This window comes from Enoplosus armatus, chromosome 9 (genome assembly GCF_043641665.1).
Source record: "Enoplosus armatus isolate fEnoArm2 chromosome 9, fEnoArm2.hap1, whole genome shotgun sequence".
Classification (NCBI taxonomy): Eukaryota; Metazoa; Chordata; class Actinopteri; order Centrarchiformes; family Enoplosidae; genus Enoplosus; species Enoplosus armatus.
The window spans coordinates 20,340,891-20,367,129 of NC_092188.1; the positions used below are offsets into that span (position 1 = coordinate 20,340,891).

Sequence of the window (26,239 nt, forward strand, 5' to 3'; positions counted from 1 at the left end):
GGAAACCTACGTAAGCACCAGTCAAGTAGCACAATTTGGGTTTTCAGATGGCTGCAATTGATCCCACATATTGTGACATTTCTGTACAAGAGAGCTGCTCCAAGTTAAACAGGCGCCTTATGTCAAGAGGCCTTTTTTTTTCACCACCACCACATCCAGCTGCATCTCAAAGTTATAGACAGCTTGTTCACGGAGCGCTTTTACCATCATGTCCTAAAATCCCGAGAGTCCCACCCGCTGCATGGTGTTTATTGCAGGTCACTGGTAGGGCCCTGGCCTTCAGTGGCACCTTGGCAGACAGGGGAAAGCCCTCTACCCCAAAGGACAGTGTATGATTGTTTTAATGTGGTTTCTTTGGTATTTCGTGTTCCAGCAAAAACCCGACCACATATCAACTGACTGCCATGTGCAGACTTGAAAATTACAAGTGCACAGATCGCCAAAGCTGAGCGTAACTTAAACTGTACACAGTGTTATTATTTGTTTCCCTGACAGAGATGATGACATTTCATCGTTCCCTTGTGCACTTGCCCATTACTGATGATGCTAGGCTGTTTCACAATATCAGTGTCCTTTAGAAAAGAAAACATCTCCTTGTTGCCCTTTACACTAGAACATCCACAGAGTATGCATAACAGTAGGCTGTGTGCAGTGAGCAGCACTGGATATGACATCAGATCTCCGAAATGTCTCAGTAAGCAAGTTTGTGCTGAGCCCACATCAACAAGTGTGCAATGTGGTAAGAGAGAAGTGTGTAAGCAAGCATACACAGGGAGGGGATGAGATTCACAGAGGCTCCTGAGGGAAATCAGGATAAAATTGTAGATGTGCTTGGAAAGCACATTTCATATTTTCGGAGGAAACTGATTCTAGGCTCAGCTGACTGTCCTACCCAATACTTAGCAGGGGAATTTTATAAAAATGGAAATGGAGCATGAGAATGACATCGTCTGGATTGTAAATGTCTGCTGTAGCCTGCTCACCGTCATGCTGCATGTTGCTGACTGCTGTATGCAGGTTTACAGCATACTGGAATCACATTTGCCCTGTGCCTAAGCCAGAACACCAGTTAACTCAACCTGAATGGACATGATTAAAACTGACCAAAAGCGTTTCTGTTGATCTAAATATGTAAGCTTTTTAGATGAATCATATCATAGCTCATAACATTATAAAACAAGATGATTATCAATAAGTATTATTAGTACACTATTCAAATAATTACAACGTTATTATTTTTATTATTACTTATAATTTTATCAACGTCAGGCACGCCCACAACTGGCAAGTCCATGACGTAGGCACGGCGTATGTTGTCAAAAAGAGAAAAGATGGCGTCGGTATCAGAAATGTACGATGTGGGTTGGGAAGGTAAGACAAAAGATAAAATAGATTCTCCTCAAGTGTCATTCAGACATGTTTTTATGTTTTTGAAGGCATTCGATGTTTTCTTGGTGGGTTTCTTGTGCAAGAGGATGGGGAAAGTCGTCGCTGTCCCAGACTGAAAATACGAGCTAAGGAGTCAGCATGTAACTAAAGCTGTTAGCTAACGCTAGTTAGCATGGTTAGCTTATCTTATCCGGTCAATCCATATAGTACATCCATACCAGCGTAATAGCCGTCATTTGTAACTTAGTCGTTGACGGTGGTAAATTCTCGTTTAATGAGAAGCTGTGCACGATGTGTGTTTCAGTGAACCACCTAACGTCTGCAGCATGCTAGCCAGTTATAGCTCCTTCGGTTAACGTGAGCTATAGCTACGTCGCGATAGATTTCTGGCTCTGCAAAGCACATATAACGCAATAATGATATTGCAATAGTAACGTCAGTGCCATTCTGTGTATTTGCCAGTGTACTAGTTGCACAAATATAATCGTAGTGGTTCGAAGTTATCCTTATTTCTCTGATAAAACGATCATTTGAACTAAATGTATTGATTGGCACTTTTGGGGTGTCTGAATAGCCCCAGTAACCTTAGTCCCATCATACACACAGTTCAAATGACGGGAAATTAATGAAAAACGTTACTACACATTACAATGAAGCATCATATGTCTTGTATTTCACACTCATGCTCAACCCCAGAGTTTAAGGACCAGGGTTGATATGATTGTGTTTATTATGTTGAAAACTGATACAGATCTCAGCTGTTCTTATGGTTGTCCTTTGTCCACAGAGATGAGAGACAAACTGCGCAAATGGAGAGAAGATAACTGCAGAAATAGTGAACAAATTGTGGATGTTGGTGAGGAGCTCATCAGTGAACATGCATCTAAACTTGGAGACGACAGTAAGTGTGTCCAGACTAAATAAATCAGTACATCATTTCACATCATTCCAGAGAACAGACAGCATACACACACACACACACAGGAGTTGCCAACATAGACTATGAGGTGCATTGTTTCAGATGGACCATTAGAAATGAGATTAGACAATAAGTTGAGAATTCCACGTCATGCACTAGTCTTCTGTTCATTTTTTAACATTAAAACGGGAGACTGTACATGCACTGAAGTAGAGAAAATTGTGTTTTTTATGACACACTTTTGTAGGGGGAACACACTGCTGTTTTGGTAATAACACAACGGACAGCTTGTCACCGGAGTATAGCCTACAGGTCTGTTCAAAAACATTTTTTTTGAATGATGATCTTCTGCTTTGCAGCGTTGAAAACCACTGAATGTCCCTCTGTAAAAACAGTCAAGCCAATGTTATTGCCTGTGGGTTCATCTGTACAACTGAGTAAGATGTGATTGATCTAAGTGGGCGATTCTCTGCTGGCTAGATTCTTTTCTCTCTCCTCTCTTTTGTGGTATATATTTTTCTTTTGGATACATTTCTGAACGGGATCTTAGGTTTCCTGTGATGTGGAAAACACAGATAGACGCAGTCATGGCTGAAATACATGATCACTTGCATTAAACAGATCTTTAGGAGCTTTGAGGGGGAAAGGTAAAACACTTAACTTGGAAAAAATTGGAAAAGCATGAATGGAAACAGGTTAACGTTTTAATATCTCTTGTTTTGGGGATCTTAATGATGAGTATGCAACTTCACAAAAAATAAACAAGTAGATCATCAGTAAAAGTAAAAAATGACTTTGAAAGATGACTATATTCCAGACATATTGTAAGCAGGGATACAGACGGTATGGCAATGACGTGAATTGTGCCATAGTAAGCATAGTCCGCTTAGAAATGCATTGAGTACAGTATGCTATTGATTTCTTAAGATTTTATTTTTGAAGCAGGAATGAGTTTTACCTACCATAAACATATCAAAGGTCATGGTTTCCTTTATAACAGCACTGTCCTGCTGCATTATCCCATAAAACTCTCCCCTTTTCCCTCGTCATTATGATTCATGCAGTCCTCAAAAGAGGCGGATAAACACTTAACAGGCCATGGTTTTATTGAAACCAGCTCTTAAATTGGCTGTGAAATGAGATGGCAATTATCAAAACAAGAGCTGGAATCATTAAAGTCAAGAAAAGCTACAGGCATCTGTTTGTTTTGGCATAACCCAACCCTGCTTTTAGGTGGAGTTGGATTTTATTATTCTTTTCAATTAACAGGGGGTGTTCATTTGGCTGAACATGTCTTGTTTACTTGTCAAAGCTGTCTGTCTAACATGTTGTATTAATTCCATTAATTGGCTTCTGTAGCCAGGCTATTAGTCAGTATGTTATAATGTTACAGTTGACTGAATGAAAAAACATTTCTTTTTTTTATAGCTAACCACCATGTGAAACATGGAATGGTTGTGCCTGGTAATGATGGAGCTCAACATGCCTTGCTCTACAAGTGTATACATATAACAGTGCTGACATTTTCAGACTTGCTTGAGATTGGTTTTATGTATCTAAAGAAAACTTAGGGAAAAAAATGAGTATATTCAACCATAAGGTCTCTACACAAAAGGAATCTCAATAAGCATTGTGGAGTAGAAAGTGGACCAAGCATGAGATGCTGATATTGGTACAATTGTCTATATGACCTACTAAACTATAACCTCTCTACAACATAATGTACAATCACATTAATATGTCACAGTAGCAAGACATTGACTTAATCTCGCCCCTTTATATTAAAAATACAAGCTGCAGAGATGTGCAAAAATGCTCTTTTTTGAGAAGAGCCTTCCGGGGATTAAAAATGTTTCGCCTTCCAAAAATAACCCACTTGTAATGTAAACATTCATTAATAGTTCTCTTTGTGGTGAAAAGTGTGAGGATATTTACAACGTTTATGTAAACACATCACTAATGCTTTAACGTCACTCACTGACCAAATTAATTTTATATTGTGTTTATGTTGAAACTGATATGTATTTATATATATTTTTTATTTTTACTGAAAACAGACACATCATGTTGTGAACCCAACCACATTTTGGTGTTGGAACTTGCTCTGGCATGTGAACTACAGTAACTGTTAACACCGTCACACTGCCCAGAGTGAGGGATGGACAGAAATGTTAGTTCAGCACAAAGCATTAACCGTGTTTTTAGCAATGTTTTTTGTTTTTACCTCTTCCATGTCTCAGTTATACTACTACAAAGTGTGAGGAAGACCTCTAATAATGAGGAAAATGTATTGTGGTTGGGGGTGTAGGGTAATTTTCAGATAGTTCAACTTCAGTCTGAAATTGAGAGGTGTTTATAACAAACGTAACAACTTATTTTCCTTGATAATGTTACACTTAATTTCCTCAAATGTCACATTTTTACTGAAATTGAATTAGTAATTTATTACCAACTCACTGTGGGCAAATGAATAACAGGACTGTGAAGCCCTCACACAAGGGCGTTTACTTGAAACTTTCCTACATTTACGATTGTTATTATTGTAGTGCTGTCCAAGTTTGAATTTGGTTATGGTTTTTAACAAGCAACATTATCTTCAATGTATTCCATACAGAACATTGTTAACGTAGCATTACATATTAAATGAAATGGGGAAAGTTCTTTGAATGAAGTCTTGAGCTGTTGATTCACATCATGGAAGCTTGTGTGTGTGAGTAAAAAACATGATGTGCAGCTGTTGGGGACACACTCACAGTTGGGACATCAAGTGTACAGTTCAATATATCATTTTTTCATGTTACATTAGACAGTGGGATGGAAAGGGCGTTAACACAGTCCTCTTTGTCTGTGTCTCTTCTGCCCAGTATGGATTATTTATGAGCAGGTGATGATCGCAGCGCTGGACTGCAGTCGAGATGACTTGGCTCTGGTAAGTTTTTACTGCTCCTCCTCACACACCCAGCTTCAAAAGCCCATCGTTCACTCCCTCACAGCCATTCCTACTTTGCGGCAACCCCGCTGCCAAATGTGAAAATCTGATTTTTATTTGGCCAAATGGTATTACTCTGTCTGTACTTTGGAAAAACAATTTGCTGAGAGTTGGAATTAGAGGGTGTAGCAAATGAGTGGAGAAGCATGCTTCAAGTGTTAGCTGAACTTGGCCATCGCTTATGGAGTTCAACTTCTTTTTTTCCCTCAGGATTTATTTGCCATCCTAAAGCTTAATGTGATGTTTCTGAGTTCACGTTGAAATATTCATGGCTCTGAAAATGGTCAAATCTGCATGGGATAAAAAAAAAAAGACAAGAGATCATGGTAATTGAAATGGTTCATCTGCAATCAGTAAGAAACGACTCTTGGCAAAAAGAATGACTCATTGAGTACAGAAAAAGGCAGGACTCAGTCATTGGAATTAGTTGTCTGTTGGCTATCCTTTCAGCCCCGCTGCCAGGCTTTAAAAAAGCAGAAGGACCAGACTTCAGCAGATGGATAGCGCAAATGATTCAGGTCACACTGCAGACTTTTTCACCTCATTCAGGATACTGCTGAATGTGATTAGAACCATTCCTCACCTCTTTTACTACCGTGTGATCAAACAATAACAAGCTCTGTGTAGAGGAGGAAGTGGCAGAGAGCATCCTCATTCCTCTTTTATAGTAGCATGGTTGTCTTAACTGCTGAACACATAGTAGTAACAGCACATTTTCACATCTAAGACTGTGAAATTGGCCTTTTGACTGTCTGTCTGTTTTTATATCAGTGTAGCTGAAACATAGGCAGAATCTGACATTTTCAGACAGGTGGTTTGTATCTGCAGAGGTATGTGTGTGACAGTGTAACATACACAAGTTTAGTTACAGCCAACTATAATTGGTCTCTCTACTCTACCCACATCCTTGCAGACCTGTCTACAGGAACTGAGGAAGCAGTTTCCAGATAGCCACAGAGTGAAGCGATTATCGGGCATGAGGCTGGAAGCGCTGGAAAGGTAAGCATTGGGTACCAAAAGCTCTGAGGCAGAGGAGGCAAAACAAGCTTAGCCTTGCTGTTATGTATGGTTCTTTGGGTGGCTCGGGGGCGAGAAACTGTTAGCAGATCCTACGTGGTACAATGGTCTGGGTGTGTGTAAGTATAGTATGTGTGTGGGGTAGATTGTGTTTATGTTGGATCACCCAGCATTCCTTTGGAGAAGAGGGGAACGGAGAGAGGAAAGGTTCAGCGCTGGGTAGTCCTGTGGCCCTTTTAGCCTGAGTTAGGGATTCCCGGGAAGGAAGTGGTCGGATCCCACTGTTATTCTGGGGGTCCCTCAATCTTCTCTGGTTTCTATTCCTCCATTGTTTCCTTATTTTGTTACTCCTCATCTATCTCTGTATTTTTCTCTCTTTTTGCCCTCCCTTTTTTCATGCTTTCTCTCCTGTGCCGCTTTGGTCTCTGTACCACAACAGGACGGGATAATGTCTTGACATGTCACCACAATCTCAACTTTGTGTCTCCCCCTCCCTCAGTGATGTGTTTTATTTTTGAATCTGCAGTTTAAAAAAAAAAAAAAAAAAAGTAAGTAGAATGGAGCGAGAAAGATAAACAGTGAGTGTGTTAGTCTGTACTGAGCTGAAGTAAGGGTAATTTAATCTGTTTACTACCCTGCTCACATTTCCCACCCGGATCACCAATGCTGGTTTATCGGTTATGTCAGAGTTTATGTGATAATTGAGAGTGATTGCTTCGGCACTGTCAGATTAAATAAACGGCACACTGGGATCTAATTGGCAGCAGACAGAGCTACTCTTAAATGACACAGCTTCAAACAGCAAGGCCCTTCCCCTCCGTACATGCACACACACACACACGGTTCCTAAATAAATAAAGCAAATCAAAGTGGCTTGTGAGTGCTCGCCTGGTGCCATCTGAAATCTCCCAAAGTGTGGCTGAGTAATAAAGTGAATGTGAGGGAAGCAGCAGCGCTGGAAGTGGGGCTTCTCAGTGCTAATGGGAACCAGAGTTGCTTCTGTCTGTTGCAGGCTATGGGCGGGACAGTTTCTGATCACTGATCCCCCGCCTTTGGCTGCTAAAACGTCAGCGTTGCAGATTGCCCCTAATAGAAAAAAAGTTCTAAAATCATCCTTCAGCGCCTTATTTAACATGACAAGTGAAGTGCACATGCCTCCTATTCCCAGATTTCTTTACCGTATGATTTGATATTTACAGCTCATAAATTTTCCCTTTTAAACAGAATCATGTGGGCTCAGTCCAGCAGTTTGAGGCACGCTGTGTTGGATATTGTTGCTTATCAGGTTCATATGTGTGTATTGTGGTATTATGTATTGGCCAAGAGACAGACAACTGAACCAACAACTTAGCTGCGGATCTGGACAGATGTAAAAGCAGCAATTTAATTTTGTTTAAAGGTGAAACAAACTGGATACAATCAAATGAAAATTCAATCTTCGAGTGTGCTTTGTTTGTATTGATTTCATGACTCATTGTGAAGTGATATAAGCCTCTCACAATGCTTGCCGTGGGACCGGCAACCTAAACTTAAATGAGTGTTTATTTCTTCCTTCAGATCACCACTGATTTCTGTGCAGCCTCACTGTAATCATAGGAACCTGCCACGCTGTATACAGAAACTTGATTACCTTGAACTCTGTTTGATTTCCCCACCACCTAATTTTACCCGACTGGGGACTGGGACTGGTTAAAAAACAAATTTGTATTCTTTTCTCTCTATGTGAAGGTACGATGAGGCCAACAAGCACTATGATGCCATTCTACAAGACGACCCCACCAATACGGTAAGACCGAGAAGCAGGGAAAGAAAGGGGAAAATCCCTCTGCTTGGCCTTCTCCTTTGCTTCACTTTGTGGTCTCAGCTTTTTTGGAGGGCTTTAAATCTGCCGAGGCACTTTGGTGTTAGCAGTGTGAGTTTGCTAAGTTAAACTCCCCTTGGCCTCTCTGACCTCAACCACAGTGCTGATCAGCCTATCACCCACACAACTGAGAAGTGTTTAAGGGAGGGGGCTGGGTGGGTGAAGGGGTGATTCATGGTCTTAGTCTGTGGCAGACATGTTTGATGGAAGTAAAACGTAAATAAAGGTCTGGCCTTTGAAGATGGTGATTTACTGGACCTTTCAGACCCCCACCCTGAGTGAACATGGCTGAGCTCCTGTCCCACCTTCTCTATTGCCGTCTACTGGCTTCAGGTGCAAAGTCTGCTGTGACAAACCCTAAATAACCCTTAGTTCTCTGAAGCTCTCTCCTTGCCATCTTCTCTTCTCAATTTACTATTCATCTCTGTGAAGTGACTTGCAGGAGCATGTCTAGCCAGTGTTCTGCCAATCCCACACCACCAACCCAAAGCATTATGTACCTGCTGTTAATCGTTTCCATAAGGACATGTGGCCATGCAAGAAAATAAATCTTTTCAAGGGTTTTCAAAAGAAACCATGACCTTATTTATTTTGGCTATACCCCTCACCCTCACCCCAAAGATGTTCAACAAGTTTCCGGTGCCATGCTAACACATGGATTGCTTTAAATGTATTAAACATTTTCTCTCTGCGCTACAGACACAGCATAGACATTTGTGCTTTGGACGTCATGCAAAGATTATTCACATTGTCGGTTATCTGCTTTAAACAAATAGAGCCTTACTGAAACCCCCCCCCCCAATAATCCTTATGTCTTTATCTAGCCACAGCTGCTGCCTTACACCATATCTCACTCCCACCTTCACTCTGTTAAGACCATCTGTTTATTTTACACTTTTGGTGCTGTTGGAAGTTGGCAAGTCAGCCTTTAAAATAAGGGACAGGACTGTTTTCATGGGCAGCTCCCCTCAGTTATATTTCAATTTAAATGAGTGGGTCATGGTATATACTTTTTTTTAAGGCAAGGGATAGATATATATATATATATATATATATATATATATATATCAAAATATAGTCAGAAAGGGCTGAAGTACTATTAGAATTTGTATGCACGCTTTCAAAAATGCTGATGCGACCTAAAACAAATGCCTCAGAACAAACAGCTGAAGGATTTCCAAGTGACTTAATTCCAATATCTCAGTCTCATAGCTTATGCATCTCTGGCGACACAAAAAAAACCAAATAACGAGCAAAAACTTTTTTGTGATAGTCTCGCTTACTAATTTATGCAGAAGGCTTGATTCATGCCATGTCTGACAGGGAAATAACACTGGGATGGTTGCAGTGAATATTCTGTCCCAGTCACGCTGTCCAACACTAGATTGAAGTAAAAGCCACAAGTCACGATATTTTCTTGTAACACTGTCATTTTCATATACAAAATGGGTGTTGCTCCCAGCAAATTTATGTTTTAAGTAATTGGAGTAATCTTCAACAAATTGCTTCGCATTTATCCACTGTTTGGACAATGGGAGTTGTAATTTCAGTGAATCACAGGGCACCTCCCCGACACGGCACAGATCTTCTGGGAATTCCAGGGACATCCTCGGAAAGGGAATGGTCGGTTTCCTGGTCTCTGCGTGCTGGATACTGCCACCCTAGTGAGCGCAGGCTGTCAGTCAAACCTGGGGCCGGGACTGGAACAATATAGACAAATAGGTCCTTTGTTCCTGGGATGTTAACCTTAAACCTTTTTCCCACAATCCTTGTCCTGAATGACTTGGGTGTAGTGACGGAGGGTGGAGCGATGATTTGATGCCATTGTTTAGGTCACCTGTCTTGGAGTGAGGGCTATCTCCTCCCTGCATGTTCTCCGACATGCCCTTAAGAATCAGACAGGGGATGGGCCTGAGAAATGGCGGAAAATTGGCGACCACAAGGAAGACTTGCGAGGCATCCCAGCATGCGAAGCAGAGATTGGAAACTGAGCTGTTGTAATTACAGGCTGTGGAATAGATGTGGTACCCATTAACCAAAATTGTTGAATCAACAAAAATTGCTCAAGGTTTTTTTGCCATGGCGGTGTCCAAAAAATGTTTCAAACTCTTAGCCCTTCCATTGCTTGCTGTGTTCCAATACCTACAGCAATGATCTGGCAAAATTCTTGTCTGTGTGCGTAAATGCATTTTCTTCCACCTTTTTAGTTCTTCTTGTGAGTATTTTAGATTATGCAGTGCCCACAACATTTGCATATAAGGATGAACCAAATTATTATTTAGTTTAACATTGAGTTGACTCAGTGATTGCATTAATATTGAATTCCAACGCTCTTATTTCACCCTGATTGTTCAATATAAAAAGCTAGTATTTCTTAAATAAGCCACTGAGGTTGACCCACAATCATATGCAATTACAGATTCATTGTAGGACAAGATTATATTTGAGTAGGTCAAGTCTCCTGAAATTTAAAACCACAATTCAGAATTTTTTGACCACATAAATGTGAAGTATATTCACAATATTTATGGAAGAGTTTGACTTGCAGATCAAAAATAACATTCTGTTTCGTAACTGATCATAACTGAAAATATGCACCTCCATTGCTGCTATGTACACAAACCTTTAACAGCATCATAAAACCTTAATGTTTGAATTAACTTGTCTTTCACTCTCTCTTCCCTTCTCCCCTTTTTTGCTCAGTCCAATTTCAAGTATGTACAGTGTGCTAGGTTTGCCACCCTTGTTGTGATGTATCTTATTATAAAGGAAGGTTGCGGTAGGTCGCAGCAAAGAGCCAGGGGTGATGTGAATAATTCAGTCCTCACTCCTAAGGTCTCCTCAGAGCGCTAATTAAAAAAGAATCACGACAACAGAGGGATCAGACCCACTGCCAGCTTTTTCTGGATCATTAGTTAGAGAAAAGAGGAGAGAGAGGAGTGGTTTGGAATTGCTTCTCATTTAATAAAGTGCTGTGTGACTCTCTGGGCTACCAACTTCCATATGTTCCTTTGAGCCCCAAGTGGTTCTTTATCTGGGAAAGAAGGGGAAAAAAAGAGGTGGGTGTGGTGATGGCGGGAGCGCACAAGTGCAAAAATCCACATTCAACATCACTTTAGTGTTTGTTTAGTTTTTTTATGCTTCCCTTTTTGGGTATTGGATGAGGAAAGATCCCACATGCTTGTAATTTAGTCTGAAGTGAGTATAAATTCCTGAATCTCACTTAGCATCAAGTTCTGGTGAAATGCGCTGGATCTAAAGTGGTGTGATTTTTTGTTTTATAGTCAGAGGACATAAAAGAGGAAATAATGGGTTGACCTTTCACTGTTCCTTGTTGCTTGATAACTTCATAACATATTTTAATGATTTTGTTGCCTGTAGACCACCCTGATACTAAAAATACACACTTGCACAGATGTGAATAGTGTGTTTGGGAATAAGATACATGGTGGTGTAGGTAGTACTACAATGCTTCTTTGTTTTATCAAGATGTTGATGATGTCCGGTTGCCTGTATGCTTTTTTTTTTCTCTGAGAAGTTAAAATATTGCTTGTCAGCTGAGGCAGCAGTGTCTCTGCAGGTCCTTGTCCCAGCTTGATGGATCAGTGGATTTCTTGTGATGGCAGTGTCAGAAGAGGCCCAAATTTACAGCCCCTAGACATGACTCATACACAGCCCTGAGTGGCTTTGGTTATGAGTGGAGGAGAGGAAGCCCCATTCAATCAAGTGCCAGTCCATAAATAAAATAGGCTGTGGCAGGGCAGTGCACTTCTAATGGAGCGGCAGCCTCCTGTTAAGATTTTCACTTACTACCAAAAGGAGGAGGAGGAGGAGGGAGTAAAACATTTGGAAAAGTCGGAGCAGCAGGAGTAATGCTTTCTAATTCAGATTGATGAGAATCTAATCCACCTTAAGGTCACTTCAACATCAAAACGAAGCGGAAAGCAATTTTCAGCTGATGTAAGTTGGGCTGGTGCAGTGCTCGATGCGTGCCGTGCCGGCAGAAAGACAGGCGTTGGGGTTTGGGGGAGTGTGCCATTTTCCCCACTTGGTTAGGGGATGACTCACCACTTTATCTCAGCCACTGAGCTCATTCCAACTCCCAAACATTGACTCATAATGTATGTGTCCATCTCCTGTTGGACATGGCCACTAACTATCTCCAATTATGTCTTGGTAGGCTTGTATTCATTTAAATTTCCCAGTAATAGTACGAATAAACTTGACAAAGTTAACTTTGAGGCCAAAAGTGCCTGTGCCTTTTTTGCAATAAAATCCAAGGAGCTGATTCATCCTATAGAAATGAGTCAGTCTCATAGCAAAACATAGAGCCGGACTGAAAAGACGCTAATGTACACACTTAGACTCACAACTCTAACACTCACTCATCCTCTCGCCCCCCTTCAGACGAACACTCGAGGAGCTCAGTTCCTAATCCTGTTTACTCTCTGCTCTACAGGCAGCGAGGAAACGCAAGATCTCCATACTGAAGGCCCAGGGGAAGAGCACTGAAGCCATCCGGGAGCTCAATGAGTATCTGGAACAGTGAGTGTTTCTACAAGAGGGGGCGAGGGTCAGGCACCCCCCACCCCCAACCTCCCCTGGCTTTTATTTTAATTAAAAACTGAGTTTGCTTTCAATTGAGCTGGCACGACTTGTCAATAAAACGCCAGCAAATTCTTTCTCTTACCTTGATGGTTGGATGAGTGTTGTTGTTATTGGAATAAGTAATACTTACATTTTCACTTTTGCTATGTTACAAAGGCATTCTCTGTTTTGTGTGTGTGTTTACAGGTTTGTTGGGGACCAAGAAGCCTGGCATGAGCTGTCAGAGCTCTACATCAACGAACACGAGTAAATGCATTTTTATTTAACTTAACAGTATGATTTTAGTATTTACACATTTTTTATCCACCTTAATGTATTTTAAAACCCAAGGATGATTTCATCATCATGATTCATTTTATTCATCACCATAAACAAAGGTTGGCAAGTGTGCTTTTTCAAAGTTGCATTAAAATGCTGTTGTCAAGCTTTACAGCTACCTTTGTGTATTAATGCATCCATTCAGGAGCACTGCTAGATGAGACAGGAGGGGCACATTTCCTCCATTATGTACTTTTTTGTCTGCCTATTCAATATTCAGCTCTGAACCAACAGCTCACATTGTTTGTGGTTATGCTGTGACCCACCTTTGCAATTACAACCCATTTAAACCAGTATACAATCCTTAAAGCATTTCCACCAGCTGTAGTGGGTAAACTGAAGCTTGATTTTACACATAAGATAAGCTCTCTTTCATTACAAGGGTTATCTAATAAGTATCCGGGAGCATTTATTTCAAAACAGCAACTTTGAAAAACAACCAAGACAAGGGAAAGATGGTAAATATCAAAATGGGGTAAAAGCACTAGAAAAGGAGATGGACAACAGATAGGAAATGCAGCAAATGAGCAAAATATTCAGCCAGTTGTCTGCCAATTGTCCTTTGAAACTTTTGAATTTGTTCATCATCGTGGCAAAAAGATTTTTTTTTTTTTTAAATCAATGAACATCCTGTATAGTAAAATGTATACTTTCTGCAGAGAATGTTTGAGGTGTATCCCATGTGTGAAGTAATTTTAGTGTGAACTCTTCCTTAAATGATGGATGTTCATGTTCATCATGTAACATAGAAATTAGAAATCAGTAATCTGCTTCCGGTGAGGCAGCCATATGTTATATATGCGTATGTGTCAGTTTAACAGGGCTTCACATCAGACTGATGGCTTGATCTCTAGAGGGCCGTTGGATGGCCACAATGGAAGGCGGTGAGATGCCTAACTCAGCCAGGGGTCTGAATGGAGCCCTGTCCATGTTTGTCACATAAGAGTTGTTTAATAGGATTTGAGTCTTAAGCCCCTCTCTCCTCTCATATGAGAGCAGACAGACTCCCTGGCCTCCCAATGATATCTCAGTTGCCAAGGAGAATAGCCAGACAGACGAGAGCAGTGTAAGAAAAAATAATTTTGTTTGTGTCACCTTTTATCCCTCCTTAATTGTCTGGAGGCTCAAAAGTTACTGAAGCAGTGTCTGTAGCTGAGCTATGGTTTTATATGTGTGTGTTCGTGTGTGTGTGTGGGGGGGGGGGGGGGGGGCACGCTGACTCTATGGTTGCCTGGTTGCTCTGGTACGAGGGCAGTGGCAGCAGGAATGTGTATCGAGGAGAGAAGGCTACTTATTGGATATTTCATGCTTTTGTCTGGGAGGCTTTATTGCTGTAGTAGCCAGAGGAAATCCAGGGGTGAGCGGATTATCTCCCAGCTTATCCCAACACTTCTAATATCACACCATTCACTCCCACAGCCCCTTATCTACAGGCGTGTCAATTTCTTTTCTTTGTTTTCTTTATTTTGGGTTACAAACTCCCTGTTTCCCCTCCTCCTCCTCTTCCGGATAGCCCAGCATTATCACCACTCTTTTCCAGAGGGATAGAGCATGCAGGGGGGGGGGGGCACTTGCTGTGAAATTCCCAGGAGAAGGTGGTGGCACTTTTCTCTCCCCCCCCCCCCCCCCCAGCCAGAGAAAACAGGGTGATGAAGAAGCGAGGAAGAGAAATAAACTTTCCTCCCCTCACTGTGCAACACCCTGGGAGCTAAAAATAAACAAAGCGGTGTGTCTCTGCGCTGCCATTGTGAGGGTTGCAGCAGGCATCAGTGTTAACACATTAATAACGTAATTAATTGCCTCTGAGTTGACACTGTTAAAACAATCCTTATGCCAGCGCTGTTTACACAGGAGATTACTTTGTCTGTTTGCGAGTAGTGCAAACAGACAAAGTAGTGCACTGTCGGGATCTGCTGTTGGCTCTTATTCTGACCCAGCTTATGAGACTGTTCAACAAAATTGGACTGGTCATCCAGAATTACAGGATAAATAGTAATAATTTTTTCAAAAATAGTTTTGCACAGTCTGAATCCATTTTTGTCTTATATGCAGTCAGAATGTGGTATTGAAATGGGGGAAAGCCACTGCTGATGGTTTTACTAACCTCCAAAAGAAACAAATACAATTCTTACAGTCTTGCGCACGATGGAGGCTACAACCTTCCTCGAGCACTGTGGTAAAGAGTGAGCTTAGGAACCGCTATAGAGAGTAGTTCGGTTATGGTGGGGTTAGATGGCTTAGAGGAAGAGTAGAAGAGGTAAGGGTCTGGCTCTGGTACAAGATTCTGGTTGATGGCTGATGGAGCAGGCTCAGTTGCAGGCCATGGCCACTGCATGAGCACATCTGAAAGCCTTTATGGAGAGGAAGTGGTAATTGTAAGCAGCCCCCAACCTTCCAAGCCCTCTGATCTCCCCCTCTACTCAACCCCTTCCCCCTGTTTATTTCTTTCTTACTCTGTCCCCACCTTCCTTTCCCTCCTATGCTGTTAATCTTTCAGCTAGTTACCATGGCGGACTTTAAATAGACTGACATTTGGATCATTTGCTTCCCACAAAAACTCTGCATCTTAACATTTCCCTCGTTTCTCACACGTGAAATGACTCCCCGTCTATCGCAGTGTAGAAGCCTTTTGGATTTTCTTTTAACTGATAAGGTTCAGAAACATCTCGCAAAGACAAAAAAAGAAACGTCATTGCTCAAGAAGCAAAAACTTGGCAGAATGACCTTGATCACCTTTGTCTGGATGTGCTCACAGACAGCCAATGCAGCACCATTTTCTGTTGGTAGGTTCTGCTTCTGCCTTGGTCTGTGTGTGTTGGCTTCTATTTTGTTAGGTGTACAGACGTTTTATGGCTTTGTGTTTAGTGATATACTGTATCTTAGCTCGTCTTGGCCTGGGCCCGTGAATGGGAAACTGTGTATTAGAAGTGGAGTGGCAGCAGATTAGTGTGAGGTCAACAGCTCAGCAGTCTGCTGCTGAGAAGTGATCTCATCTGAGTATAGACACAGTGTGCCAGCTCTTACTGTAGTGCTGACCTCAGGAAGGTAGTTAACTACACATTAAATGCTGAAAAAACACACAGACAGACAAGATTGATCCTCAGTGTCCCCAAAGGAGGGAGAATCGCCACACTAGATAGGCTTTTACCTTTGCCAGCTGTCTGGACTGAGTAAGCTATACTGTAAGCCTGTAAATAAACTTTATGTCATGTGATGGATCTTTACAGATCTCTGAATTGCATGTAAACTAACCCTAACCCCATGGCGTTTTCAATTCAAATTTATACCTGTAAATTTATTGGGCATAGATGTTGTGCTTCACAGTTGAGCAAGCTAAAGGATGACACGTCCACAGCTGTATCAATTGGCTCACTGTTTTCCTTGTCATTTCCACAGCTATGGAAAAGCCGCGTTTTGTCTGGAGGAGCTGATGATGACCAATCCTCACAATCACTTGTACTGTGAGCAGTACGCTGAGGTAGGTACCCGCCTGGATGTCCATCATCAAGCATGGGGGCAAACTGTGGATGAATGAATGGTGCCTCTCTGTAACACAGAGAGACACCGATACGCACTTAACGTCATTGGGAATATAGGCTCATGAAAGGAGACGTGTTTACACGGGGTTGTCATGTGTTGCTTATTCAGATGTCATGCTGTCATTGCTTGAGCTGCCCTTTAGCACTGCTTATTGGCCGTGTTTAATACCTCCTCACACAGGTGAAGTACACTCAGGGGGGGCTGGAAAACCTGGAGCTGTCCAGAAAGTATTTTGCCCAGGCGCTGAGGCTGAACAACCGTAACATGAGGGCATTGTTTGGTCTGTACATGGTGAGTACCGCTGTGCATGAAGAGAAAGTGGGAGAGAAAGAGAGAGAGAAAAAACAAAAACAGTAGAACCTTTTTTGTAACCCTGTGGTTTGTCAAGGTTGAGGCTGGCCACTGAGTGTGTCAAGCGAGACTGTACTGTATGTGTGTAAGTGTGTTTTTTTGGGGGGGAGCGAAGAAGGGGCTCTCAGACAGGTCAGCTCACTGCTGACTCAGACGGTGAACTCCAGCATCGGAAAACTCTGCCCCTCTGGAGCTCTTTATTTTAGTAATAATACCCCTTTGGTGAGACTTTTTTTTTGTTTATGACTTGAATAAATAAAGTAGTCATGGAGTAAAAAAGAGAAAAGCGCAAGAGAGAGAGCAGTACAACTGCTGCAAGTGTTTTGTCACTGGCAAATTATTCAACCAGGTGCCAGTTTGATTGTAGTCTTGGCCCTTTCATCTACACATTTGTTTAAACAGGATGTTGTCTGCTAGTGCCAATGCATCATATGTAAGTGAGACTTGACATAAAAACACAAACGAAGCAGTGCAGGGAATAAAATGTGGAGAGGGGAAGCAGGTCTAACACAGAGAGCCCCAGTGTTTTCCTCTCTGCTGCACTGGGAGTCTTCAGGTAGTCCAAACACCTCATAGCAGCCCATTCCCCCTGAAAGCATTCAGAGGTGTAGGCAGAGTACAGGAGAGGAGCAGGGCAGGGTCGAACCGAGACGCTTCTGTTAACTGTCACGTTCGTCTGGAGAAAGAGCAGGCCCCTGTACGGTTTCCTGACAAGTCATCCACTGACACTTGGGCCTTTAATGGATACTCCAGGTGGGAGTTTATTCTTTTATCAGTCACAGACCTGCCTCAAGAGTGTGTTTTGCAAATTGTCAGCTAGTCTCGGTGGTCCAGATCTTGACAGGTGCAAGAAGTTCAGTGAAAGGGCAGGAAACTTTCACCATCTCACACCATCTGAGTCAGTTCGACGGAAGACCTGGTAGCACTGACCACAGTTGGGCTGCGGGTTAGTTACTCGACAACACTTGCGTGGGGATTCCCATCCATAACGGTGCACACTGTTATTCGGGGATAGCCTGTCTGGGTTGACATAATCTAAATTAAGGAGTTAAAAAAAAGAAAGAAAGAAAATGCTTACTAAAAAATACAGAAGCCAAACCATTTGATAGAAAAAGCAGGGCCAGGTTGATTGGTGTGTAGTTAAAGTTTCAGCGCACTGGTAGGGAGGGCTTTGAAGTGCAGGCAGGGTAAGCCCTCTGGGCTTTGCTGTGTGGAGATGATGGCAGGAACATGGGAAAGACATGGGATTTGTGGTTCGGAGGGGAGCTGTCGGGGAAGGCAGAGACTGTGATTCACACAGCGCTCCTCTCACTGTGCGCTGCTTTTTTTTTTTTTTTTTTTTGAAGACATACAAGGTCCTTTCATCACCATGAATCGATGGTGTTGGAGAAATTAGGCCCTGTTAAGTGACAATTTACGTATGAAGCATTAAAACACTCACTTTTTCCTCCCCATAAATGATTTCTCCTGTGTCATCAGGCCAAGGTCTGTTTTTTCTCTTCATTCTGCCACAATGACTAGTGGAGTGGTAGATGGTAAGAGTGGTTGCACATTCATCTCAATTACGCTTTTATTGCTGTTTCACCAAGTTTTGATATAAGAACACCCCTTCCCCTGTTTTCTCCTTTTGCTTCTTCTTCCCATTTTCTGTTTTTTCCTCTAGTCTGCAAGTCACATTGCTGCCAGTCCAAAAGTTAGTGCCAAGGTGAAGAAGGACAACATGAAGTATGCTGCTTGGGCTGCCACTCAAATAAATAGAGCCTATAAGGTGAGTTACACATTCAATATATATTTTATTCTTGCCAGTATCTTCATTAATTTTGTCTCGCCTCTGTATCTTTGGTGTCTCTGTCTCCTGAAAAACATCTTTTTCCTTTTTCCCCACATCCCCCGTCATTCCGCCAGACACTGAAAACCACCAATCATACTATCTTATGACTCTTCTGTTGTGTTTTAGCTTTCATGGGGTATTTGCACACAATATCCAGACATCCAGAAATCCCCTCATTTGCATAGTATGTGAAAAATATTCACCACCAGCAAATGACCCCTGAATGCACAGCAGTCCTGAAGGATGCCTTTGACTTGCAGTGTTGTAATAACAAACCCTAGTGTCTTTCTGTGTGTCTTGGTACATTTGCTGTTCATGTGTTGATTTAAGGCCACAACAAGACTTTATTCCACACCCTGGCTTCACAGATGAGCCTCTCGCAGAGCCACAAGCTGATTCTCTGACGACAATAATCACACTAGACTGTAGCAGAGCGTTGTCTAGTTCAGTGTTTCTCAAAGTGAGGTTCAATGACCCTCAAGTGCCTTTGAACTGAATCTAGGAGGTCCCAAGCAAATTCACGAGCCTAATTATAGATTTTTATATTATTTCTTCAGTTGCAGTGTTTCTTAACTAGTTAAACATTTAATATTAAATTAACAAATTCAAATATCGTCCCAGAACTTCCCTGAAATGTAATCTGATTAGCGGGGCCCAATGAACCCAGGATCCGTGATGTGGAAATTTTAGGACCCTTGAGGTCTACGTTGTGACTCTGACCTATTAACATTCAGAGAGTAAGAAAGTGGGAGTCAAAGGTGTGTGTATGTATTAGTATCCGCACACGTACGCAAAGCAAGGAGGGGGAAAAAGTGAGGAGCTGCTCAGATGATCACTAAAATGGTTTATGACGTTGTCATGGCAACCCAAGTTTGAAAGCATATTTAAAAGAAATCTTATTTGCCAAGCGGGCCAAACGTGTTGCTTATTTGGGCATCCACAGTTAAACATGTAATAAGCGGTTTCTTGCTCAGCTTGTGTGGGTCCTGTTGAGAGAGAGAGGGGCTCCCCGCTGAGCCTCTAAAGACCTTGTCTCACCACACTCAGCTGTCCTGGCCTTATAGACACATCTCACGTGTTGAACACTCAGACAAGTACGAGGGCTCTGTTGGAAAAAAATGTGAATGCGAGTAACGTCACGGCGAATGGCTGTTGTAGAAGTGTCATGGAAGAGCTCTGAGCTTTAACTTGTTCCTTTTAGGTTTGAGTTAAAGTGGAGTGAACTGTCCTGAGTGAAGACTTGCAGCTTGTTTTGTTTAAGTTAACACTTAATATGTATGCAGATATAAATCACCTTGATAAATGGACAAGTGTAGAGGTGGTTTGGTCAACAAAATGAGTTAATCAAACGCCTCGATTGATGTCAAGCCCACGCCACTCGTCACTTTGATCAGTGCGGCTGCTGACCTCACCTCGCTGTCTGACAGAGTCTTTGAACCCAGCAGGGGACAAGATGAATATCTCAAACTGCTAACTTTTAATCATAAATCAGAGGCCCGAAAGAGGGAGAGGGACGAAGTGTGAAAAATCATATTTGAAGGGAACTTTGTGTCCAAAACTCTGAAGAAAGTAAGTGAAGGGTCCGAGGCACCGGGCTTTGACAGGACAGCTGAAGTTGAGTAGAAGGGCAAGGTGAAAGGCTGACAGCCAAATAACACGTCTGATTGAGACAACAACAGTCCTCCTGCCAGAAATCCTGTTACAGTCTGTAAGTGAACCCTCTTTTCTGACGACATATTAAACTAATTACACAACACTTTGTATTTAGATTGCAAACAGCTTATGCATCCATTATTGGCAGTTGCCAGGCTGTATGTAAGTACACCAAACAAGCTTTGAAACAGACCTATTATAACTATATATTACTTTGGGACTTCATCTGAAACTTGTTACAGGGATTTAACAGTAGCATAACCAGTAGTGTAGCACATGTTTTCCTTGCTTAAATATTTTCTTTATTGCCAAGGAGGTGTGGGAGAGGGTTTGCCCACAGACAGGGAACACACATCTGTGTTTGGTGATGTTGGCTGTAATGAATCAAATAGATAGCTATTTGCTGCCCAAACACTGCCTTACATGTGACTATATACAGTTCAGTAGATTCTTTACTACTGTACTAACAGCTTAGAGATTCAGTTGTCAATTAACACTTAAATCAGTGTCAGGGAAGCTGATATGGGCATCGCTATGATAGGCAGGCAATGCTGTAGTGGCCCAGAGGAAAATAGTTTCAGTTGAGTTGTTAGGATGACAGACTGAAATACTTCAGCTCCTCTTAAAGGTTAGTTAACGAAGTTTTGACCCCCCTGGTGACGATAATGAGACACCTCAGTCAGTCAAACCTTTTGTCCTCCAGGGAACGTAATGTGAGCCCCCTCCCCCCCTTCTGCCCCTGGTCTACAACCTCTTGTATTTGTTTAAGTTGCCCGGTAATAGTGAGGTTGTACTGTGTGTATATACAGTATGTGTATGCAAGCCTGGCACCACGCACGAGCTCTTGTATATGGTTGGGCTTTTCTTTTGGCTGCTGTGTGAGGCAAGTTAAATGACAAGGTGTAAGGTTGCCTCCTTTTTTATGTTTTTTTTTCGTTCCCTCACCACCCTGTTAAAAGACTTCTGAGATCTTTAAAAGGGAGCGACGTTGTGAGCCTCCATCAGACAGCTGCAGGCTGCTGTGGGCTTGTGCTTGCTGATTGATGGCTCCTTTTTAAAGCGTTGCTCGTGTCAGTTGTCCACTTTTATTAGGGCCCCGGTACCTGGTGATTGTCATACCTCAGCGAGAGAAAAAGGTGGGCAGGTGAGTGCAAGTGGGAGCAGACGTCAGTGAGAGGTCACCACTAACTTGGGCCCATTTAAAGAAAACAAAAAAAAAATGTAATTACCAATGTTGGGGTCGGTTGACATGTAAAAGATGGAGATGTGTGGCTTGTAGGTGCAGGGGGCTTCAAAGCAGCCCTACATGGCCTGCCCTAACTCTCTAAACAGATTCTCTGATTAGGTCCTCTGTCACGGACCACAGGCTTTCACTGCGTCATGACTCTATTATCAGATGCTCTAAATAGATGTGGAGCTGTCTGGTCTGCTCCTACTGTTGTAGAACAGGGCAGGAGTTAATGTGGTGGTCTCACCTCAGGCTGAGAAGATAATTGACTACCGGGCCCGGGGTAATGGCGCATTAGGCAGCAAGGCAATGAAATGCACTGATCATTATAGCTACCCCGCCACACACACACACACACACACCCTAAATCTAGAAGAATGAGTCACACTTGGAAATTACGTAGCCAATCGCACACCTTAGCCAACTGCCCTCTCTAAGTTGGAGTTTGGCAAAAAAGGAAGGAAAAAACTTTAGCCATGGAAATACGTAGAGGTTTAGGCTACAGTTAGCTCCTGTTTGTAGAAGCCTGAGCAGGGCCAAAGGTTGAATGAATAAATGCCGCTCAGCATTATAAGCATTGCTTAATGTTGAACATAGGGTTTCTGTTTTGCTGTTATTCCACAAACAAATAGGTAGAGGAAGGGACTGCATGTGGTTTTGGAAGAAAGCCAGGATGGTCTTGGTACAAGACTTTCTTCAGCCCAACTATGTGTGTTTCAAGTATGGAAATTTTTATGTTTACAGTGAATGTGTGTGCTTCTGTCTGTTCAAGTGTGCACACACACTCAAGGGGTTCATCTCTCACCTTGGAGGACATGCAGAATGAGCTCTCTAGTCCAGAGGCAGCATTGAAACAGTATCCCCTGCCTGTGTTTGACTCAGGTTAATGGTGTTTTCATAACGATTCAATTGAAAAGACCCCACAGTGCTGTTGCCTCCTGCTTGTCTTTTTTCTGTTCAGCTGTGTTGTTGCTGTTGTTGCTGCTGACTAAGCAGCAGATATTTTAGATGAAGTTGTGTCTCTAAGTTTTTATATGATGATTGATGTGCTGCAAATTCTCCTGGGGACTTTACTTACTCAGGTTTTGGGATTGCAAAAGAGTGTGTTGGTGTTCATTGCTGCCTGCCACAGTAATGTTTTAATAAAAGCACTAGGAGTCCCCAGAGTCTTAAACATTTGTAATGACTTGTGGGCTTTAATCTTTTCATTTTGAACACCATTGTTAGTCTTCTAGATTTTTATCAAATCATGGGACATTTACTATTTTGCTTATTCTTCTTAGTTCTTCAGAGTAAATGCCCCCCTCAGAATGAATTGTTATAACTCCCATGATCCCATGACATTTCATCTAGCACCATCATCAGGTTAAATTTTTCTTTTGACCAACGCTTTGATTTATGTCCAAATACCTGCAACACTAATATCATTCCCATCAGCCTCATCCATACTTTGCTGATTTGGTGCTAATATGCAAATGTGGTGAACATGGTAAACATTATACCTGCTGAGCATCAGCATTTTAGCATTGTCATTGTGAGCATGTTAGCATGCTGATGTTAGCTTTTAGCTCAAAGCAGCACTGTGCCGAGGTGCAGCCTAGCGTGGCTGTAGACTCTTAGTCTCGCACCTTAACAATACATAGTAGTGTTAATGTAGCTACATTGGAACGGCAACCACCTGTATCTGACTGTGCTGCAGGTCAGATCTTATAATCTAATTTGCACCAAGTTGATACATTTAAAGTAAAGTATACTTTGAAGTTTTAGAAAGATTTCATGAAGATTTATGTCTGTCTATAAATGTGGGTGAAGTGAGGTTAATTAGACTGACCCTTTTATTATATCCCTGGTCCCTTGCCCAAGGTTAAGGAAGTTGTCTTTCTCTTTGGTATTTTTTGAGGGGATGCCTTGTCAGTTGCAAAGTTTAATTGGGTAGAAAAAGTGTGTGCCTGTATGTTCACACATGAGTAATCCTAGATGTGCTTGTGGATTATAATTTGCGGCACTTCCTGTGAAACCCTGTGGACACTGTGGAAATTAGAGTGGAGTGTTCTGTACTCCTGTACCAGAGGCCATGGAAGTGGACTAATCATGTGGGCATCCTGTCTCGGAGCTCATAGAGAGAACTAAAATGGCACTTATGCAACAGTTGAGGAAAAACCCTCCGATTAGAGGTATTATTTTACTTTGCATTCTATCCAATAACCACTGTCATCGAATTATTTTTGCCTCTCGCTTTGCATTGTCGCATGTTTTTGCTGCATTCAAGCGGGTTGTGCTATCTGTTACTTTAGTTGGCGGAGAGACCTAACTAGCTGATGTTCTCTTTTCCCCTCCCCTCTGACATGCAGATGGCCGGTCGCGGGACCAAGGAGAACAAATGCTCCATGAAGGCGGTGGAGGAGATGCTGGAGTCCATGCAGATCACCATGTCCTAGATGTCCCCTCTTCCACGCTTCCCTTATTCCCTCCTGTTCACACACAGCCGCTTGGAGCGACATGGCAGCTCAAATAGCCTTGCAATGTGACCAGAACCGGATTTTTAACTGATTTTTTTTTTTCCCCTTTCTTTATCCCTTCAGGTTCGATTCTGTAATTGATTGAACTTGACATGGACAATGGAAGACATTTGTTTCCCTCAAGTGCAAATATTTTCCCCACCCATCTGGAACCTACAACAGAAAGTGGTCCAACATATTTAAACAAGTTCTGCGTAATATTAACCCAGCTGTGATTTCCCCGTCCCATGCTGTCTTTTAGGTTTACTTTCAACTGATATCACTAATTAGCACATCCCTATCAAGGCTACAACTCTGTGGCCAGGAAAGATAACAAGCTGTACAGTAAATGCTATTTATAAAGACAACGTGGAGCTCACACCTGTCTGCACTGAGGTCCTTTACTACTACGTGCGATCTGTAAATGAAACATCTTTATCTAAAAATGTTTTTTTGTTTAATCTATTAAAATGTCTTAATAAAAGTTGGACTGATTGCAGAGTTCAAAATACATTTTCTTCATGAAGCAAAGTTAGTGGTTTGTTCTTTGGATTTCCGTGCATCTAAATGAATGTCATGTTGTCTCCAGCAGTGACACTTACTGACACATTTGAACCTGCTGTAATTATCCTGGAGAAGGATGAGAGACATTTGTCATTATGAAGGAAGCATTGGTAACAACAGGGGCATAAAAAGGGCCTCTTTTTTTCCCAGTGATTCCAGCTGGGAATTCCTGCCTTTCAATTACCCCGGACAGCAGCTGAACCAACTTCAGCGTGCTGAAGAACACCTCTGTCATTTCAGTTTAGGGAGCCTCAGAGATTGCTGCCAGTAATTAACACGCCACAAGTTGGAAAAAAAAATGTATTCATGAATCTGGGAACTTTCATGACAGGCGGGGAAGAAAGACATCTTAGTGCTGTGAGAGGCAGCAGCCCTGGTTTCCTCAACTGTTAGTACACTCAGTTCACTGGGTTCTGTAATTGTTGAATCTGAATTGATCCAAATGATCATCTTAAGTTGTCGCTCACCCGTGCAGGGTCAGCTGTTACTTCCATTCCTTTTGTTTATTAAGTCGTGGCAATTGTCTCATAATTTCACTCTTCGGCTGATGGAAAACTTGAGTGTTGAGTTTATGGTCTTTTTTGGACGGCTTTTAAATTGAGAGAGGTCACCAGCTCAAAGCCCGGAGTGTGGAAAGCCGTTTTCTCGAGTTTTTAATACTCTCTGGCCTTGGTCAGTGGATGAATGTGTCTGCATTTGATTTGCCTCGCCAATCTGGCGGAACCAATGAAAGCCAGGGGACGTTTGAGCGTAAACGGACTTGAGTTATTTTTGAAGGAAAAGGGCTGAGGCTAAATGAACCTCTTTTTTTGAGGAGTTGCAGGATGAAGGCTGTTTGATTCGAAGCAGAGTGATTCCTTTTTGTTGCAGCTCCCATGTAAATATTGCTAAGGTAATTTATGAACTTATAAAAGGGGAATAAAGGTTGCCAATCAGTTTGATGGGTCATCATTATGAGATATTGGTATCCAGTGCCAACCATACTGAGGCAATAGTGCCATCTGTAGTCTGGAGGAAGAACTCATGACTTTGGGTAAAACCCTTGACTGCATGCAGCAATGAGTGACAATGTGCACCTGGAAGTAGGCTCTCGCTGCCATGCACTAAACATCATCTAACTTATCCTGTGTGAGATGTTATTTCTAGCCTGTCTGCAGCTCTGATTTTGCTGAGCAAGAAAAAAAGTGGTTTACGCACAATTTATCAGTCATGAATTCTGATAAATCTTTTCCTCGCATTCAGCCGTGCTATCCAAACATATCCTTGTAGAGGCAAGAAAAATAGCGTGTTGGCCCCACCGTGTGTTGCAGAGTCTGAATAAACCTTAGCATCACTTCTCACCTCCCTGTTTACAACACCTCCAGCTCCTGACAGCCTTTTCAACCTTTGTCCCAGTAGTTCTGAGCCTACGAACCTCTCAACGGTTTGTACCTGGACAGCAGAGCCGGACCAAAAGACAGAGGAAGGCGAGGA

The 26,239-nt window shown here is 42.2% G+C and overlaps 1 protein-coding gene across 1 annotated transcript; it reads left to right on the forward strand.

The window, feature by feature from the left end:
• Window positions 1–1,331: 1,331 nt before the first annotated feature.
• Window positions 1,332–24,720, forward strand: emc2 (ER membrane protein complex subunit 2). Its single transcript, XM_070911985.1, has 11 exons — window positions 1,332–1,371; window positions 2,177–2,290; window positions 5,173–5,237; window positions 6,211–6,296; window positions 8,043–8,100; window positions 12,635–12,720; window positions 12,970–13,029; window positions 16,498–16,579; window positions 16,822–16,932; window positions 18,656–18,760; window positions 24,056–24,720. The coding sequence occupies exons 1-11, from the start codon at window positions 1,332–1,334 to the stop codon at window positions 24,140–24,142; spliced, it is 894 nt and encodes a 297-aa protein (XP_070768086.1). The 3' UTR covers window positions 24,143–24,720.
• The last annotated feature ends 1,519 nt before the right edge of the window (window positions 24,721–26,239 follow it).

Coding starts and splice junctions, on each gene's coding strand:
- emc2 (XM_070911985.1), top strand. CDS start 1,332: ATGGCGTCGGTATCAGAAATGTACGATGTGGGTTGGGAAG. Junction 2,291..5,172: donor ATCTAAACTTGGAGACGACA/GTAAGTGTGTCC, acceptor TCTTCTGCCCAG/TATGGATTATTTATGAGCAG. Junction 18,761..24,055: donor AAATAAATAGAGCCTATAAG/GTGAGTTACACA, acceptor TCTGACATGCAG/ATGGCCGGTCGCGGGACCAA.